Raw genomic sequence first — 20723 nt, forward strand, 5'->3', positions numbered from 1 at the left:
TTTGTATGATTAGAAAATATAAACACTGTTACAAGCCAACTTCTGACAAATGGTAATAGCGAATGGAGATCAATATACAACAAGAAAAACATGATTGATTCGAACTTAGGAGTTTTAACATTAGTTTTTTTTTTTTTTTACATCAGAATTAACAATCAAATGTATATAAATTGTCTTTAGGGCAACAAGCAGATTTTGCAATACTGCCCGAATAAAATCCACATTCGTTGAACAACAGGGGAAGGGGATTAAAGAATGTACAATTCAATTGTCAATGGCAGATGACGACTAAGCGTCATCTGCATCACTTCCACCATGTGCTTCATGGCCGACCCAATAATTGCAGCTATCAGGACCTGACACCTTGTACCTGGCCAGAAGTAAAAACATGTTAAATCCAACCGATACTTGTCTTCCAAAGAACTTCATGTATTAAGAGTGTTTTCTCGGTTCTTTCTCACACAGCATTTCTCTTACCGTTCAAGTACAGATTTTCCTTCCTTGTACTTCTGGCTTTTTTCATGAGCAGTCTCCTGAAAGAAACCAAAGTGGTAACTGCTAAATTCCACGTACAAATAGAAAAAATCGTACTCGTGAAGCACTGTTACAAGTCTTACATATTTCCAACCCACAATTGATCCACACCCCACACAGAAAATGTCAGCCACAGTATGCATCCCAGTGAGCATCTGTCTGTCCTCGTTTTCTCCAGCAGAAACATTCACGCTGTAAACGAAAAAAATACATTAACTGCATCCATGAACAAAACCAACTATAAAACATAACGTGGCTAGATCTTTGGACATTCAGAGGCGAGAAGCCATGAATAACAACGACATCTCTTCCGCATAATACTTTACAAACTACAAGATCTACATTCACCTAAATGTCAGTTGATTAGAGTGCAGCTATGCACTGTTCTTGCTATGTAGCTGTGATGCACATATGACTTCTATTGGCAAGTCATAAAGACAATCATGAGTGAATTCATGATGCACAAAACAAGGACTACAACAGCAATGTGTAATGTATATACTCAAACAAGTTCTGGGACAAACAAAATGTCATTAAAAATGTCTTGATTTTTTGGTCTTACTTTTAGACAATGTAAGTGGCATACAACTATATTTCAAAGTTTTATCACTAATTGTCCAGATACATTCATACAAATACCAAAAGAGAACGTTTATCTTAGTTATATTTATAGCAATCACATAATGATAAATAAGGTTCCAAGATCAAGGATAACTTACACCTTACTGAAGAGATAAGCTTTCCCATGTCTGCTGTGGAAAGACTGGATAAAACAGCACAAGAAAAAATGGAAGTCAGAAATGTATTTTATAGAAGAAAGCGAGATGTGAATAAAACAAAGTGAGCCAAAGCTCAAAGCCAATACATTGAAGATGAAAAATGATCACAATGGAATAACTGATTTGGCCCATTAAAGTGCACTACTTAACACAACAAATTTTCTTCAACCGAGATAATGGAGAGGGTTCAAATTCCATGCAAGAGGATGGGAGCAATTCTGCATGTAAAGGGCCAAGGAGACCCAAAAATTCTGCCACTTACAGTTTATTTGCACATCTTATATTCACAAAAGTATGAGGAATCAAAATCCAAATAGCTTAGCTTTTCACAGCTTCCCTAAGAAAAATGCTGTACCAGCCAAACCACGGTGGTTAGCCATTTATTTAGAGAACATCAAGGTTTCTCCTCTGGGCATACAGACAACCAGAAAACTATCTACTTTTTTCCTCTCCCTTTAAACAAAGTAAGTATCTATTATCTAAGAATCGCAGTAACGAGTTAAATGTTCAGAGTTAAACTAGCAAAGAAAGATTACCTCCACAAGCAATTGTGCCCATTAACTATTACAATTTATAAACAAAAATACGAAACACAACAAATGACACAACAAGTATCTTCATGATTTACAGGATCTTAGCAATTAAGTTCATTTGCAAAAAGAATTGGTAAACAAGGATGCAATCCAGTCCAGGATTAAACTGTTAATCGCTTGATCGCAAAGACAGTGATACCACAACAATAACCAAACCTCCTAAAAGCATTAACTAATAGCCATTAGGTGAAAACTCACAAGTGGTTTTACATCTATGCTATAGCCTTTGCACATGATGTTTCCACCAGGCAATTGGGAAAAAGAATAAAAAAAATAAAAATCCCAATTTGAGCCAAGGGAATACAACACAAGTAAACAACAATAACTAAAAGATGTATATCAAATCAATCATCAAAATTAACAATTTGTACTCACAAAATTGTATGGACAGAGTATCTATCAGAGGAAAAGAAAAAGAAATGCTTGAGAAGCAGATAAAGTGACTGTTCAAACCCACATTAGTGCACAAACTCATCATCCAAGGGATAAAATTAACAGGGATGAGATAAAAACCCAGAACGAAGTTAGAAAAGCAGAAAAAAAAAAGTAGGTGAAAGAAAGAAAATAAATAAAAAGACAACCTTGGAAACGATGTCTTCATAGAGAGCAAGATGGGTACGGCAGTGTTTGCAGCTATAGACCTTCCCCTCGAGATGAACCACAAACAACCTCCCCATAACTCAATTCGGAAAATTCTAGGCTGAAGATCAACCGGGATTTTCAGATGAGGGGTAAACTAAAGAAAGGACTCAGTCAAAGCGAAATCACGCAAAGGTCAAATTGAAGCGGTGATGATCTAGACATAGCGTCAATCGATGAAGGAGAGAAGAAGAAAAAAGAAGAAGATGAAGATTACGATGACGATGATGAAGAAGGGAAAGGAAAAAGGGTATCGTTGAAAATTACCTGAGAAGAGAAGAGAAGAGAAGAGAAGGAGAGGACTTGCAAGAAATGTGGAGAGAGAAACAATCAATCGTCGCTTTTTTCTGCGAAAAGAGAACCCGACAAGACGTGTCTTCTTCCCCTGTAATTATTTATTTATTATTGTATCACGCTTTTTTTCTTTTTTATTTCATTTTCTTTGTTTAATACAATAATAAAATACTAATGGAAGGGGAAAAAATTTGTTTAAAGTGTAATGTTTCGTGTTAATTAATATATTTATCGTGTCATTTCTAATGAAAAATGTTTTAGTTTTCTTTGAATGTCATTGTAATGGCAGCGACTCACTTTGAAATAAAATAAATATTTTTAAATTAATTGCGATGAAATCAATAACCTTGTTAATGCAAGGTTGCTTTGCTTGCATGACTTACCTACTTGCAAGACAATTTAGTTTCAAGTTCTTTTTCACTTTGATGAATTGTGGAGGATTATATTAAAACTTTAGAAATTAGTTTAAACAGATTCAATTATTTTAACCTTACTACAGTTCAAGAAAGTTTAACTTCCTTTTTGTCAATATAACAAAATAAATTTTAAGACTATTCCTCCATTGCAACAGCAGTTAAAACACTTCCATGCTGAAATCTTACAACTTTAAAGATTAAAAAGTATTTCATTATAGATAAAAAGAATATTATTATATTATAAAAGTAATATTTTATCGTCAAATAGAACAAAAGTTATTTTTACTTTTTAATAAGAATAGAACACCGTATAAAAGTGGAATAATGATTTTATGTTTAATTTTTTTATTTAAACAAAATAGACGTACGAGAAAGTGATAAGAAAACACAAATTTTAAGTAACTCCAAAACAAATAATAATATTTTAACAAATTCATTATTTATTATATTTAATTTTATATTTTATAATCTTCTAACATTAAATAACATATTTAAAAAAATAGAATTCACCTGATTTAAATCTCATACACAGGATTTGGATAGTTTGATAGTTAAGGAAACCATGCTCCCATGATTTTTCACCTGACAATAAAAACAAGGTATAATTAGTCGCAACGTACTCAGTTTCGTTCTAATGTGTCTAAATGGTACCCGCTTTTAATTTTGCATCTACTTAGTACCCAAATTAGTTAATTTGCATCAATGTGGTCCCTTTTCGTTAACTCCATTAAATAAGATAACGTTTGACTGAGTTGACCAGTTAAGTGAGAAAAAATGTTATGACGTGGCACGAGAGTAGTGTGTGATGTGGAACAGTGCAGCTTAAGAAGAAATTGAAAAGAAAAAAAAAAGCACGAATTGGGAACAGAATAGAATAGGGGTTTTCTAGAGTTAGGGTTTACGAAATTTGGGCCATTTCATGCGTTGTGGACAAAATTGAAGGTGTAATTGACAGTTATTTGGGATTGCAGGTGCACAAACCATTTGCTTTGGTCGTTGATTGCATTATTTGTTCTTGGGATGGTGGGGTTTAGGGTTAGTGGTTGAATGTTGTGCGTGATTTAATTTAATGGTGTTTTGGGTATTCTGAAGGAGATGAGTTATGCCAATGTGAAGGAGATGTGGTATTCCACCAACGACCCATATACAGAACTAGGAGAAGAAACATTGTGGTTATGTGACCCACACGAACAAGGCGACCACGAATGATTAAAACTATGCGACATTTCCCACTTCACTCGCCACCTTACCCCTGCAACAAATCAGCTTCCCGGCGAAAAAATGAAGAAGAAGATGAAGATGGGAATGGGAAATTAGGACTTTTTGAATGGGGACAATCAAATCAAACAGGGCATGACACGTTATCCACAAATTGCCACCACTGTACAATTATTTTCATTGACACGTATCCGTTCAGCAATGCCACATCACTGATCTGTTAACGGCATTTTTGAAAACTTTACGAGATGGACCACATTGATGCAAATTAACTAATTTGGATACTAAATAGATGCAAAGTTAAAAGCGGGTACCATTTAGACACATTAGGACAAAGCTAGGTACGTTGCGACTAATTATACCTAAAAACAAATACTTTTATAATAATAGAATACAAAAGATGTTTATATTCACTTCGTATTTAACGAACATGATAGGTAAGTTATGTGAGAAAAGCGTTTACAAAATAAACTCAGTCCAATTCCTTTATAGTTCAATTAATTTTAAACATTCAATTACATTATATAACTAAGTATGTAAGTAATCTTACTCACAAATAAAATTATTTAATTAAGTAGCGGAACTTACAAAAAAAATCTAGAAATGCCAATTTTATTAATCATAAAAAGTTTTTATAATAAGAGTACAAATTTAATTTTATATTTTTTATTTAAATTTTAGTGAATTAGATACTTTCAAACAAAAATAAGAATGGGCATTATTATTAAAAGTATAAAAGATTATTACAAATACTATAAAAGAACACATTTATTTAACAACTAAAGAAAAATGTTTGTGTTATCTTTGAATATCTATTTTAAAATTAAAGAATATAGCAGTGTTATTTAGTATAGAGAATGTTATTTCCCTTATTTCAATTTTTCTCCCAAAACAATCAAGTGATTATTTTCAGCTAAAGTGTACGTGTGTTTTCTTGGTCTTCTTCAACCTACTTTTTGAAAATTGCTTCCTGTACCCAATCAAATTTCTTTATGCACCTCATCATTTCATTTTGGATTTTATTTTTCGTAAATCATTAAATTAATTTCGAAAATATTTTTCTGAAAGACATTCACCAGAAACCCAAACACTCTTATTTGGGAAAAATATTTTCAGAATTAATTTAGTGAATTCTGAAAAATAAAATTCAGAATAATGAAGTGCAGGAATAAATTTGATAAGATACATGAAGAAAGTGCCCTAATATGGCCGTGCGGGCCTTTAAGCACATTGGGCATAAGCTTTATCTATCAAATGCATGGCCCAATTCATACACTGGGCTATTTTTATTATAGATAACGTTTAATTTATTTTTATTCTTAATATATAAAGTATTTTTAAATAAATACTTATATATAACTATTCAATGAGGTTCATTTTATTCTCAAATTATGAATAAATAAAATAAATTTTTAGAATGTTTAATTTTTCTCATTAAATCTACGTGGAAAAATCTTTTAAAAATTACACTGTATATAAACAAAATTATACTACCAGGTGTATAAAATAGAGTAATGCAAAGTTGTTTCGGCCCAACCTCTACCATCGATAGACTTGCTTATTTAAATCATCTTCATTAATTTCTTCACAACTGAAACAAAATTTTCTCTAATGAACATATCTGTAGTATCTATGTAGAGAAAAATATTAAAATATTTATAAAACTAGTTTATAAGATAAAGATTGCACTCACTTATATATTATGAATTAATCTTATTTTTAATTGATGTGAGACTTTTAATTCCTTCACTATTTCGATTCAACTATATCGACAAAGCGCAAAGCAAACGTCGAAAAGAAAGAGAAAGATGGAGCTATGATGGGAAGCAGCCCTTCCTTTTGTCACATGCAGTAGAGGTAGTATATGAAGTGTTATGGCCCAGTAGTAACATGTATCTCATTTGGGTGATGTGATATCATAAAAACTTCATCTGCCTCCAATTATTAAAGGTAAACCACTTTCCACACCCATCATTACACTGCTTTTTTCTCACCATAATAACCTCATAGGCTGTAAAGACCGTAAGAAGAATGGGATCGAATCGATCCATAAATCACAAATTGCTTATTATCAAGTGTTTGATGTGAGAACTGAGAGAAAGAAAAGCCATTATTAACACATGTTCATGTCGGAGGTTGCACCCCAATGGAATATATACCCATCACCATCATCAAAAATGGAAAAAGCTTCGCATCATACCTACACGTTACCCATCTTAACGTATACTCTAGTAATGCACACATCACCGTGATCTAAGAATTTGTGTGCTGGTAATCATGATTTACATTCTTAATTCTCCTTTATTAAATCAAATGCAACTAATAGCGACATAAAAAATATTTGAGAATTCAAGTATTAGTTTAAGTTCCACATTAAGTAAAAATGAGAAAGTTAAATATATTGATGTGAAACTTAAACACATATAAGGATAAAAACGCATAAAATAATTGTCTTAAAGTGTTAGGTTAAGAGAAGAGTAAATCTCGTATGAGTTGAACTTAAATTTTATTGATGTTGTTAATGTTTGTTAGGAGAGAAATTGAACCTACAACTTATTTTATCTTTCATTTTAAATTCATCAAACTAATTTTATATCAACAACTTGTTATTAGGAGATTAAATCCACGATTTCTCTCTGCTTTATTAAACCAACCTTATAACTTCTAGTATTATGATACCTTAAATTTCATCAAAAGCCACTACGGATGATTCTTTAGCTAAAGTTTTATTGTACCCATTTTGTTTTTGTTTTTTGTTTTCCTTTATAGATGTGGGAGGATAACTAACAAAAGTGGAACCACGTTAAACTTTTCTTTTTCCTTTTCAACTTTCAGTCACTTTCGATCAAGAGTTTGGGAGAGGGAGAATGGAGAAACTTCATTGATTCGACACGAGAAATGGTAAATAGCCGACAAGAGAATGTTAAGAAGTGAAAGAACACTCGGTCAAATTGCAGGCATGTTTGCCAGAGAATAAAGAAGAAGAAAAAAAGTAAATAGAAAAATATAAATTAGAAAGAGATAAATATAAAACTAAAGGTACATTGTTTGATTAAAAAAAAATAAGTATGAATTAATTTCTTACAGTCTATTATTTATTTATTTTTTCATTGTAATAAAAATTAAACAGTAAATTACAAACTTTTGTAATTGTTATAGTTATTAATACAACTCAATTGGAAATTTTGACAAAAATGTATTGACTATCAAGGTCTCAAAAGATAACATTAAAGAACAGAAATTACGTGCACTTCACAAATAACATACGAAACACAAAGCATGTGGGAAAGATAAAACAAATCAAAGAAACAAAGGATATCAACATGATATATTAGGCCAGCCATAACTCCAATAAGATTGTTCTGATTTGGCCTTCGTCCGCATGGCTCAGTTTTTATTGGTCAAATTGATATCTTTATAAATAATTTATATTTGAACTGAAACATGTTAAACGATATAAATAATTTAAATAATAATTTAAAATATTATTTAATTTGTCAAAAAAAATTTAATATAAAAATAATTATATTTATCTATTTTTAAAGTTTGAGAATCAAATCATATTAAAATTTAAAATATAAACAAATTTTAATTTCGTTTCAAAATTTAGAACTTAAAAATAAAATTTGTACTTCAATGTACATAAAATGACTTTTAGAATTAGATGCGACGAACTTTTAAAGAAAATGCAAGCGTTGAATTGGAAGATGTAGCATAAATGGGTAGTGACATGGGAGTTGCAGAATCCATTTTACAGCAACAAAAATGGGAATAGAAACGTGAAAGATGGAGAAATGCAGAGAGAAAAGATGATTAGCATATGAATGAGATGGGTGTGAAACAGTGAATGCATATAAGAAAAGGTCAAAAGTCAATGAATTATGAGAAGATGTGATTGCACGTGAAGTGCTATTTATTTGGATAAAAGAAAGAAAGAAAGAAAAAAAGGTGCAGTGAGAGAGTGAAAAAAAGGAAGCATTCGTGCGGAGAAGTGGGTAGACATCGGAAAATGCGAAAGAGATCACCACGTGTCTCCTCTCTCACCACACCCACTTCTATCTTCACACTACATAATGCATTTTTACAAACAGCTACCATGCATCTAATAATGGCCTTCAAATGTTTGTGTTAATGAAATTTATTCTATTAACCAAAAATGGAAAGTCGTATTTATAACACAGAAACCAATCGTATTTATTCTTGTTCATTTGATAGTAAGTAAAAATTACTACGTTTTTCTATAATGGTTGTACATTTAAATAAACAATTACTACTACATATCTCTATAAGTACATACATAACATATTTACCTTGTATTTTCATTATTTATAATGGTTGCGCATTTAAATAAACAATTATTACTGCATATTTTTATATGAAACAATTAATATCTGTTTAAACAATTAACTTTTAAGAACACGAATATAAAATGTGAGCCTCATTCTTGTATGAATTAGAAATAAATTTTTTGAACAATTAGTAAAAAAATTATAAATTTAATATCTTAAAATTTTAAATTAAAAAATATACTATAACCTTTTATAAAGATTCATGATGTCAATCTCACGGTGAATCATCTATGTTAAATATCTTTTATTGAATAAATATATAAAATAAATTTATAATATAACTGGTACAAATTTTATCTTATATAAGTTTTATATAGTTAAATTAAGTTTAAAGTTAACTTTGATATGATATTATAATTTTTTAAAATTTATCATAAAAAATTTTTTTTAGATATATTTTGTCATCAATATATCATGACATTTATTATCAAATTATTATCGAATTATTCATTAATATTTAACTTCACATCTAATATGTGTATGACATAGAAAGTTTAAACAATGTCTAGAAACTTTTTCAAAACAGAAATAAAAATTAAAAAAAAATGTATAAAGTTTAAATAATACGTTATTGAAATAGACTCATCCATTTTATTGTGCAATTATTATACTCTTGACTACTCCACTAACATTATTATAGACACATTTTGCCTTCTTAGAGTGAGAAAATGGAGCAATTAAATTATATTACATGATAGAATCATGAAAACAGCTATTATAGACGAACAGATTAAAGATGTTGACGGAGGTCTTATTGGGGTTGCAATAACATTATATAATATAATCAGCGATTAAATAATAAAAGTAATATGGTTTTGTAATAGTATTGGTACAGTGTTTACTAAAAAAAATCAATGTTTTGTGTGAATGTAGAGTGTGGTGAAGGATTGAAGCAGAAATTTTGAAATAATTGAATAATTAATACACATAGTGATTGAAGCAGCATTCCCAATTTTGCAGATTCCTATGTTCCAACTAAAAAATTCTGTCTCTAAATCACAAACCTACCTATGCTGCTTTAAGCGTTTTATAAGACGGTTTAATTTTTTTATATTATTAATTTGTATTTATTTTAAAAAAATGACAAATAGTGTTAAGTCTGGTTTTGTATCTACAATTTTATTTTGAAGAAGTTATAAATGAAAGAGTTAAATATGTTTTTGTTCTCTTAACTTTCAGTAAATTTTGAAATTAGTCTATTACGAATTTTTGGATCAATTTAATTTTTTATCTTTCGAAATACATGAATTTAATCATTTTAATCAAAATTTGTTAAGTTTATTTAATATTTTAAACGCATTTCATAATAATATTTGACTAAACACCAAAGGAAAAATGTGTTAAACATTATAAACAACTCAACTACAATCCTAAAATGCGTACAAAACATTAAATAAACCTAACAAAATTTGATTAAAAAGAATAAATCCTTGTATTTCGAAAGATAAAGGACTAAATTGATCTAAAATTTCAAAATGAATTAATTTCAAAATTCACTAAAAGTTAAGGGATTAAAAATATATTTAACCTAAATGGAATATACGATTTCTGAGATCATATATGTCAGAGACTTTAATCTGAAATCGTATACATCACTGACGATTTTAGTATGATTTTATTTGAAATTATGCATTCGATTTATGACTTATTCGAAATAAAATTTTCTATACAAAACACAACTTAACCCTATTCACAGTCCTTTTAAAATAAAACCCAGATTTGTCGTATAAAAAACAATTAACTCCTATAAAAAAAACGATGCTTTATACATGATGTGGCAAATTAGATTTATTCCCCCCCTCCCCTCAATTTAGAATAAATCAAATAGAAAAAAAAAATGAAAATTTTCCAAAAGTATAATGATCAATACTTAATATATATATTTAAAGAAAGAATAAAAATGATAAATTTAATATATAGTGCAATAAGAAGAAAAATAAAAACAAAAATAAGCGTTTAATAAATACTATAAAATAAAATTGTATATTTATCATTGTTCAATAAAATAAATGGAAAGAGAGTGAATGAATGTAAACTTTAAAAATGTTTGGTTGAAAAAAAATAAAAAGAAAACGAGATGAAAAAAAAAACCCCTCTATTCTACCATAAAATATGCTACATGTGCAATAATTTTTCTTCATCTCAGTTTTTATATTTTTAACTGAATTTTTCTCGTCAAATTTTTTAAAATAATGTAATTATTATTTTTGTCTCATCATTTTTTTAATTGATTTTACATAGTAAAAAGTATAAAAATAATCATGATAAATATAAAATGATAGTAAGTAAAACGGGTAACTTTCATTATTGTTATGAAAAAACGTACTAAATAACAATATCATCGTATTTAGCTATGGCTTCCATGTAACCATTATTCAAGATAATCTTATTGTTATTCAATTTATTTTGAATGAGAATAATAAAAATCACTCACCATTTATATTAAATATATTATTATTTTTATATTAATCATAACTGTTCATGTATCTTAATATGTCACGGACAAATAAACAAAATGATAAAATAAAATAACATTTACGTCACCAAAAAGATTAAGCAACAACAACCCAATAAAAAAGTATAGAAAATTTGAGTTATTAATAAAAAATATATATTTTTTCAATAAAAATCAACTGAAAATATCCACATTTAATAATACTTAAATATAATTAAGAATCTTAAAAATAGTAATAAATACATTTTAAATGACGTCACCTTCTGAAATAAATGTAGTATTTTATTTTTTTTAACAGTGTTTGATAATATATTTCAATACAAAATAACGAATATGTCACTAAAAACTAAGTATTAGACAATTTCTATTTTCCTAAAATTTAAAATGTGGTAATTTAAGGATGGAAATAGTTTAAAACAATAGAAAGAAAGTTTATATTCAAAATTGAGGTGATTTTTAATTTGTGTTATAGTGTTAAATAATGCTACTTCACGAATGTTTGATTAAGAAAGAAATCTTATTTTAATATTTAAGACTTAATATGAAAGTTAGAAAAGATGATTTTAATCCAACTTTTGAAATTTTAGGTAATATTCTAGAGGATGACATTTTCTGAGTTGCAATGAATAATTTTCAAGTGCACTTTTGTTTCAAGAATAGTAATTTGCTTAAGAAAAAAAAAAGTGACAAATGAATTTATATTACTTCCATATGTTTGGATTTTAATGGGTAGGGATGACAAGATATGAAATGGGCGTGTGTGTGAGTTTCATTATTCCATGTTCATTTCCACGATAAAAGTTCATTTTTATTCCTATATTCAAATTTAGAATTTTTATCATTTCCATCTTCACCTAATAACGAGAATACTCATATATTTTTTTACTATTTCAAATATTAATTAAATTATTTTTATATAAAATTTCACAACAAAGGAATTATGATATAATTAAAATATTCACTATTAAAATAACATATTATTTTTTTCTTTTGTATTTCAAATATTAAGAAAAATAATAATTATATAAATCTCAAATTAAAATATAAAATAACAAGAAAAAAATTCAAAGAAAAAAAACAATATATATATATATATATATATATATATATATTAAACAATTACACAAAACTACAATTTCATAAAAATAAAAACACATCTATTAATTTTGAAAATGATAAGAAATATTTATGAAAAAATTTATTATATTATAATAAATGAAACATGTTTATAAATAGTAGTGATAACATTTTTCTTATGAGAACGAATTATAAAACATATAATTATATAAAAAATCATCCAAATAATATTGTTTGTGATGAAAATAATCAACAAATAAAAATATTAAAAAAATTAAAAATTACTAAAAAGGTGTCCTATAAATAAGTTGATATATCATTGAACAAAATCATACAAAAAAATTATAATTAAAGGTATGATAAGAGAGAAAATACATTCAAAATTAAAAATAAACTTGTTAAATATTAGACTGATAAACCACTGAATTATAATGAAAATTGTTTAAAAAACAAATTCTTGGAATGATTAAAAAAATAAACTAAGGATCAAAAACAATAAATAAGATGATAAATTCTCTTATAATACAGTCAATTAAGGGTTTATGCACTTGGACACTTAAGATTGATAGGCAAACTCATATAACAAAAATAAAATATAAATAAGATATTAAAAGGAAATAGTGATAATCAGATGTGTGACCTATAAATTATTTGATTCAATGAAATTTAGAACACTTATTTGAATATAACCACACACACAAAGGAAAAATAGTAAAATTAACTTTGTTATATAAGAGGAGAAGTACCTTAACGATGTAACTAAACTTGTGAATATAAAACAAGTCAAACAATCCAGAGAACAACAAAAAATGTAACCAAAGAAATAAAAAAAAAAATTCCAAAATTAAGTATACAAAACATGCATATCATCATGAATCACTAACATGATACTACTGTAAAATTTAATTAGAAAAAAACACATTTTTTATTACATTAGGATTAGGAAGGGAATCATACATCCTATGAAAATATGACTATTGACTTAATTTAAGTCTGTGATCTCTAACAAATAAACACATATATATGATGATAGAGTTATTATCAAGCCTTATCAATAGAATAAAAAGAAGAGGTTTTGAAATATGTATGGAGAATATAAGTGGGTTACGTGTTGGTGATAAAAAAATCTGTGTGGTTTGTCTAGTGGGTAGAGAACTTCATGTCCCTTCATGGGGACCATGTAGTTGAATTAATATGTCATTTTGCTCTTCATCACACTCTTTTAAAAACTCTCTCCATAATGTGATTTGAAGGATTTATATATTACAAAGGAGTTGATTCATGTGATTCTTGGATGAAGAAATCAAATGTAGAATTATATTAGGTTATGTGACTATATGACTATAAAGAATATAACGTTATTGGTGCAACATTAATAAGTTGCAATATATCATGTGTAAGAATACACAAAATCATTCAACTTTGACAAGAAATAGGTAGTGTATACATAGAGTAATTATTCAAATGAACTTAAAAGATAAATGTGTATAATAGAAATGTAACTAAAATTTTAAATGTAAATGAATTAATTCTTGAAAAATTTATGTAAATATAAGAAAAAAATTGATATTTTTGTGTATAAAATATTGAAACTTAGTGAAAAATTTTCGCAATGTTATTTATGTGAAAGAAATAATAAAAATACTCGTATTTTAAGCACCATTTTAAAGATTTTGTGTCTATATTATTTGTGTTATTATGTTATTTGTTTAAATAACGTTGTGAAATTATTAAGAAGATATTAATTATGAGTCTATGTTTAACTTGATCAAATGCGAAATCAAACATGCATTTTTGTGACTAAATTAGATTAAGCATTGTGATTTTGCCTGAGAAAAGTTTACACGTGTAATCACAAAAGCTGAAAAAAGAAGAAGAAGAAAACAACGCAAAAGAATCTATTGTAATGAAATGGATAAACATAAAATAATTTTGAAAAAACGGACAAAAAAGATTTTTTTTCCTTTACTAATCAATTTAAAAACTCATGACACAACATTGTATACAAATCTTTGAAACCACAAATAATCTAAACAAAGTTGGATTTTTCCTTTTTTTAACCTTCTTTACAAAAAAAAAAAGGAAAAAACTTAAAAAATGCAACTACATGTACGCCGACAAGATTTTTTTATTTTTATTTTTTTACAGGTCACTGCAAATAGCAAATAATGCAAATAATTGAAGGGAGGCCAGAATTTTACTATTGTGTGATATATGACATTCTTTGTTTTTCTTTTTTATTTTTTATTTTTTATTTTTTATGATCACGTGTACCAAACAAAACCACTAGTGTCATCAAATCAAGTATGAATTAGGACAAGTCAACAACATTATATGAAACATTGGATGAGAAAGTGTTTTCAGAAGTTTAAATTAGACATTATAGAAGGTTTATGATAGGTGTATTAATCCGGTTCAATTATTACAACTCTTTTTTGTCAAGCTTATGACTAAGAGTTAGAATACATCTTGCATTCTATTTTATGAACTTTCTTTGACTATGAACAATATTATAGAACTAAAAATCTTACAAATAAGTGTATGGATATATAAGGGAAGATGATATCTAAAATGAATATAAAATATAAAATCAAAGTATAAAATATGTCACAAAGAAGAAAAACACATTTATACAATTGCATCTCATAAGTTTGGAGCCAAACTTCATATCTTTGGAAAAAGTCATATCAAAAACACACTTTTTAGGCAATAAGCGAATTCACCATGTTAGATAAACATAGGTCACACAGTCTACTAATTATGTCTAATATGTTGTGCATTGAATTTTTGGCCATTTTTATTTATTTTTATATTGTGGGGCAAAACCACACACATGCACATCACTAGAAGCCATGGAAGGAGGAAAACTTTTCCGTCTTTGTGTACTATGCTACTCATTTATAGCATCATAAACAAAAGAGTGCTACACTCATCTTCAGGCTTTCCATAGTTCGTCAAGTTTGGGAGCACGTGTGACCCTTGCATCAGTCTCCAAGAAAATGCCCATATATTTTGACTATCACCATCTTCTTCATCATAGATCTAACGTGTTACAAAGTAGTGACCTATTAAAAGATTGCTTCTTTTTACTCCAAAATATTGGACAACATTTTCTAATTAAAGTATTACTTGTGCCATTTGTGTCGAAAAATTTCGTATCGATTAGAGATAAAACAATTTTATAATATACAAGTAAGATGTAAATTTTACCTTACAAAATAATTTTGTGGGATTGAATTAAACTTAAAACTTACTTTTAAAATAAATTCAAGAATCAAATTAAAAGCTATTCTAACAACTTTCTTAACCTATTCTAACGACTTTCTTAAATATTTTGTTCTATATCTTTTAAGAGTGATATTTTTGAAAACAAAAATTAGTAGAAAATTAGAAGAGGAAAGAAGAAAGTAGCTGACATACCAAAAGATCACTCCTTTCAGATTCTCATATCACACATTCCATAGACACCCCCGTGTGCTCCCTCTTCTCCCTCCATCAATTTCTTTCTTGAAAACATCACCATTCATTCACCACTCGCTATATAATACTCCTACACACACCATACACCATAATATTCCTGTATATATATACACATACACACAGTACCATCACTCTCCTATTATTACTCCAATGGCATCTTTCATCACACCACTCATCCTTCTCTTCATCTCCGCCATCTTCCTTTTCCTCCACCGCCGATCCCGATACCGCCGCCTCCGCCTCCGCCTCCCTCCGGGCACCCTCGGCCTCCCCTTCGCCGGAGAGACCCTCCAGCTCATATCAGCCTACAAGACCGACAACCCCGAACCATTCATCGACCACCGCGTCCACCGCTACGGCCCAATCTTTACCACCCACGTCTTTGGCGAACCCACCGTCTTCTCCGCAGACCCGGAGACCAACCGCTTCATTCTTCTCAACGAAGGGAAACTCTTCGAATGCAGCTACCCCGGTTCCATATCCAACCTCCTCGGAAAACACTCTCTTCTTCTCATGAAGGGCTCTCTCCACAAGAGAATGCACTCCCTCACCATGAGTTTCGCCAACTCTTCCATCATCAAGAATCACTTGCTCGTTGACATAGACCGTCTCATCCGGCTCAACCTCGATTCCTGGTCCGACCGGGTTTTTCTCATGGAAGAAGCCAAAAAGGTCAGCTTGTTATCGCTGTTTTCATTTTTCAACTGGTACGAGATTGTTGAGCTCCAACAATGTTATGAATAGTAAGAGTTTTATTGCTTATAACGATTTTATCTTATTCGGATATATAATATTTCTATCTGTTTTCCATATCTGTTATATATACGATGTATCGATAACTGAAGCATTTTCACATGGAAAAGGAAATGAATTTGATATAGCTTTCCCAAAATCGAGTGAGTGAGTGAGTCAAGCGGGCCGTGAATCGTTCGAGTGGAGCTCACTTGCCACCACGATATGATCGTGAGTGATAATGGGGAGGTGGTGGACCAGCTGTTTGCGCCTCATAATGTTTATCTGGATTTTCTTTGTTTTGTTTATTGAGTTCAAAGTTCATCAGGGGTGTTGTTGTCTGCTTCTTTTTCCCTTTTGGTTCTAACTTTTTACTGTTTATTTCTTTGGTTGAATGGTGCTGAAAAGTTTGTTTAGTTAAAAGTTTGTGGGTTGATTGTTGGCATGTGAGTGTGATTTACGTGATGGAAATGGAACTGGAGTTGGTGACTCAGATTCCATGGTTTGGTATAATGTGTCCAGTTCCGTGCGTACGAGGCCCCATGGGTTTACGGATGCAGAAGAATATTAATCATTCCTTATATAAACTATAGGTTAGCATGCACATGTATGATTTTGTTGTTCATGTGACATGTTATTGAATATTATATTTTTTATGGTTTTATGTATGGGCACACACACACATTCATATACACGCCACGCCAATAATTTAAATATATTATTAAACGAAAAATTGATTAGGTGTGTTGGATTACTTGCAGATAACGTTTGAGTTGACAGTGAAACAGTTGATGAGCTTTGATCCAGGTGAATGGACTGAGACTCTAAGGAAAGAGTACGTTCTTGTCATCGAAGGATTTTTCACTCTTCCATTGCCTCTCTTTTCAACCACCTACCGCAGAGCCATCAAGGTGCATGCTAGCTCTTTCATTTCTAAATATATTTAAATAACATAAAATAGTTTATAAATGAATTGTTTGAGATAATGTGTAATGGTGCAGGCGAGGACGAAGGTGGCAGAGGCATTAACGTTGATAGTGAGGGAGAGAAGAAAAGAAAGCGTAAAGGAGGAGAAAAAGAATGACATGCTAGGGGCATTGTTGGCCTCCGGCAACAACTTTTCCGACGAGGAAATAGTGGATTTTATGTTGGCTTTGCTCGTCGCCGGTTACGAAACCACCTCCACCATAATGACTCTTGCCGTCAAGTTCCTCACGGAGACTCCTCTAGCATTGGCACAACTCAAGGTTCGTCGTCATAAACATAATTTTTTTTCTTTATTTTTCGATATTTCTAATGAATTTCTAGGGTGGTGGACCATATAGATGTAGCTTCTTCCTTAGGATTACCCCACCATCGTGTGCATGTCCATGTCCATGACCACCCTTCATGTGGTGTGGTCGCCTTTCAAATCTCATTTTCGTTATCTCTATACTCACCACTGCCCTACTCTAGATTGGCCTATATATATATATATTTTCTGCAGTCACATTTATTTACTAATGAATGCACAGTTAAAAGTGAAAATAAAAAAAATAAAATTAGTGTCGTGATATGTAAATAGCTGCTAATCAAACTTAGTACTCATTATTCGAAAAAAAGTTGTAGAGAGAGGTTTGCTTTTGACGGTGAGACAAGGAAAGCAAAAGATTTGATGGGTGGTTTTGTTGTTTTGTGCACGTCTAATTGTTTTCATCGAAATTGAAACTTGCTTGTGGTCAAAGGATGTCTCTGCCTGAACTTTACAACGTGGTTAATAATAGGGTTGAAACTTGTAACTCGTGCATTTTTCTTCCACAGAACAATCATCAAACGAGACTCTTTTTAAACTCACATAAAAATTGATTCGTAAACTTTCTCGTTACTCAAAGTTGATATGAATAAGTAGGTGTGTCTTTAAATTGTAAGCAGTCTTCTGTTGATATTCTCGATGTGGTGACAACATTAAAAAAAATGTTTTTATCGCTTAACGACGTTGTTATAGAAATTAATCAGCTTATAACAGAAGCTATGTTGAGACACGGTCAAAGTTAAAGGGGTATCTATCGAAAACTCTAGTCAAATCCTTCGAACCAACGGACAAAATTATTAGACCCGAACTGCACGCTTCGTAGTTTTTGCTGCCAATTGTCAATTTGTCATCGCAAAAATTCAGAGAAAAATAATCTCAACAGTGATCACACTTTGTGTTTTGACCGGAACTGTCACATAAGGGGCACGTGAGTCATTTCATATATGTGTTTGGTATGTGGAAAACTGGTTCTATTTTGTTACAGAGTAATGTCTATGGTCCCCTCCCATGGCACGAGAAATTAAATCGTGTTATGATGATTTCGAGGATAATTATGATGAAATGGTCCATCTTAAGTGAAAGATGATGATGGTATGGTATCACTGATTTGGTCCCACTGTTACTACAGTCTACAGCATAACTTTCTTTTGGTTCTGCACAACTTCAATTAATAGCATTAAACCGTACATAACACTAAAAGAAGATCTTGTGATTAATTATTGAACAGATTGTTGCATCGCTTCTGCAATTATTATGAAGTACAAGTACAACTAAACTAGAGGGTTTGATGGGGGAGTTCTGTGTGTTGTTTTGGCAGGAAGAGCATGATCATATCAGAGCCAAAAAGAGTCACCCAGAGGAACCACTGGAGTGGACGGATTACAAGTCAATGGCGTTTACTCAATGCGTAAGATTATTTTAACTCTTATTCAGCTGCATCAAAAACTAATCACAGATACAAAATGCACAAACAGGTTCTATTCTATCAAGTTTTTCATTATTAATATTATCATTATTAATCTTGTGCACAATATAGGTTGTGAATGAGACTTTGAGGGTTGCAAACATTATTGGTGGAATATTTAGAAGAGCAATGACAGACATAAACATAAAAGGTATCAACCAACTACTAAGTACTAATTACCAGTTATAATTACAGAGAAATTAGATATCATATCACAATTTAATTCCTCCCTTGTAACAAAAATAGGTTACACTATTCCAAAGGGATGGAGGGTCTTTGCTTCATTTCGTGCTGTACATCTAAACCCTGATCACTACAAAGATGCGCGAACCTTCAATCCATGGAGATGGCAGGTCTTTCTCTCTCCCTCTCTCTCTCTCTATATACACACACATATATCATAATTCATTGCTGTGTGTTGAATCAGCCTTAGTATCAGTTGCTTGGTTATGTATAAAAATGCAGAGTAAATCAGAAGCAACAAGCCCTGGGAATGTATATACCCCTTTTGGAGGAGGGCCACGTCTTTGCCCTGGTTATGAACTTGCCAGAGTGGTTCTCTCTGTGTTCCTTCACCGTATTGTAACCCGTTACAGGTACTGCAGCAAACCAAAGTATCAATCACTATTATCAGACTTTAACGTTGTAAAGTTTAATTTTTTTTTTATGTTTGTAAACCAGACATTAGTTTTAAATGGTATTGATATGTTTTTTGTTTTTGTTATTTCCCTTTTATGGCAGTTGGTTTCCTGCAGAAGAAGACAAGTTGGTGTTTTTCCCAACCACTAGGACGCAGAAGAGGTATCCTATCATAGTGAAGCGTAGAGAGGAGTGGAAAAGGAAGGCCAAAGAAGAAGAATGAGAGATTGTAGATTAGTTTAATGTCCATTGTATTAAGCAATAATGTTAGCAGTTTATAGATCATTTATTTTTAGGGAGGGATGTGTAAGTTCAAAACCCTCATCATCCTAATATAACACTTCAGCTAAATCCACCTCTGTATATATCATCCATCTTAAATCTTGATTATCCCTATAAAAAATCCTTTCACTTGTAGTATAATAAATTACTATTAGGAACAAAACCATGGAGTAAGTGTTTTTTTATCGAATCAGATTCTTTACTGATTCTTTTTACTAGTTTGCATTAAAAATATATTGGGTTAGTATTTTAAATATCTTTTTAATATATTTTAAAATATCAAAATTAGTGATAATCAGTGTATTATGAAGACACTATAGAAGAATAGCACAAAAAATTCAACAGAGAATTCAAATTACTTTTTATGTTATCTTTCATCTATTATGTGTTAACAATTTTCGGTAATACACTTTATTTTAGATATATTATCTAACAATTTTCTATAATAATTTAGTAACGTAAGTGAGCTAATAAAATTTT

General features: G+C 30.1%; 2 protein-coding genes across 2 annotated transcripts; one reads left to right on the forward strand and one right to left on the reverse strand.

Moving 5' to 3' along the window:
* Window positions 1-75: 75 nt before the first annotated feature.
* On the reverse strand, window positions 76-2931 carry LOC114195293 (protein yippee-like). The gene is made up of 6 exons (XM_028085713.1): window positions 2813-2931; window positions 2488-2702; window positions 1254-1297; window positions 618-726; window positions 478-533; window positions 76-370 (listed from the first exon to the last, which is right to left on the reverse strand). The coding sequence occupies exons 2-6, from the start codon at window positions 2581-2583 to the stop codon at window positions 289-291; spliced, it is 387 nt and encodes a 128-aa protein (XP_027941514.1). The 5' UTR covers window positions 2584-2702; window positions 2813-2931; the 3' UTR covers window positions 76-288.
* Window positions 2932-15781: 12850 nt separating this feature from the next.
* Window positions 15782-20406, forward strand: LOC114193700 (cytochrome P450 90A1-like). Its single transcript, XM_028083591.1, has 8 exons — window positions 15782-16506; window positions 17328-17477; window positions 17568-17813; window positions 19176-19265; window positions 19395-19473; window positions 19569-19675; window positions 19788-19918; window positions 20064-20406. Exons 1-8 carry the CDS (start codon window positions 15985-15987, stop codon window positions 20182-20184), a joined length of 1446 nt encoding a protein of 481 aa, XP_027939392.1. The 5' UTR covers window positions 15782-15984; the 3' UTR covers window positions 20185-20406.
* The last annotated feature ends 317 nt before the right edge of the window (window positions 20407-20723 follow it).

This window comes from Vigna unguiculata, chromosome 8 (genome assembly GCF_004118075.2).
Source record: "Vigna unguiculata cultivar IT97K-499-35 chromosome 8, ASM411807v1, whole genome shotgun sequence".
Taxonomy (NCBI): domain Eukaryota; kingdom Viridiplantae; phylum Streptophyta; class Magnoliopsida; order Fabales; family Fabaceae; genus Vigna; species Vigna unguiculata.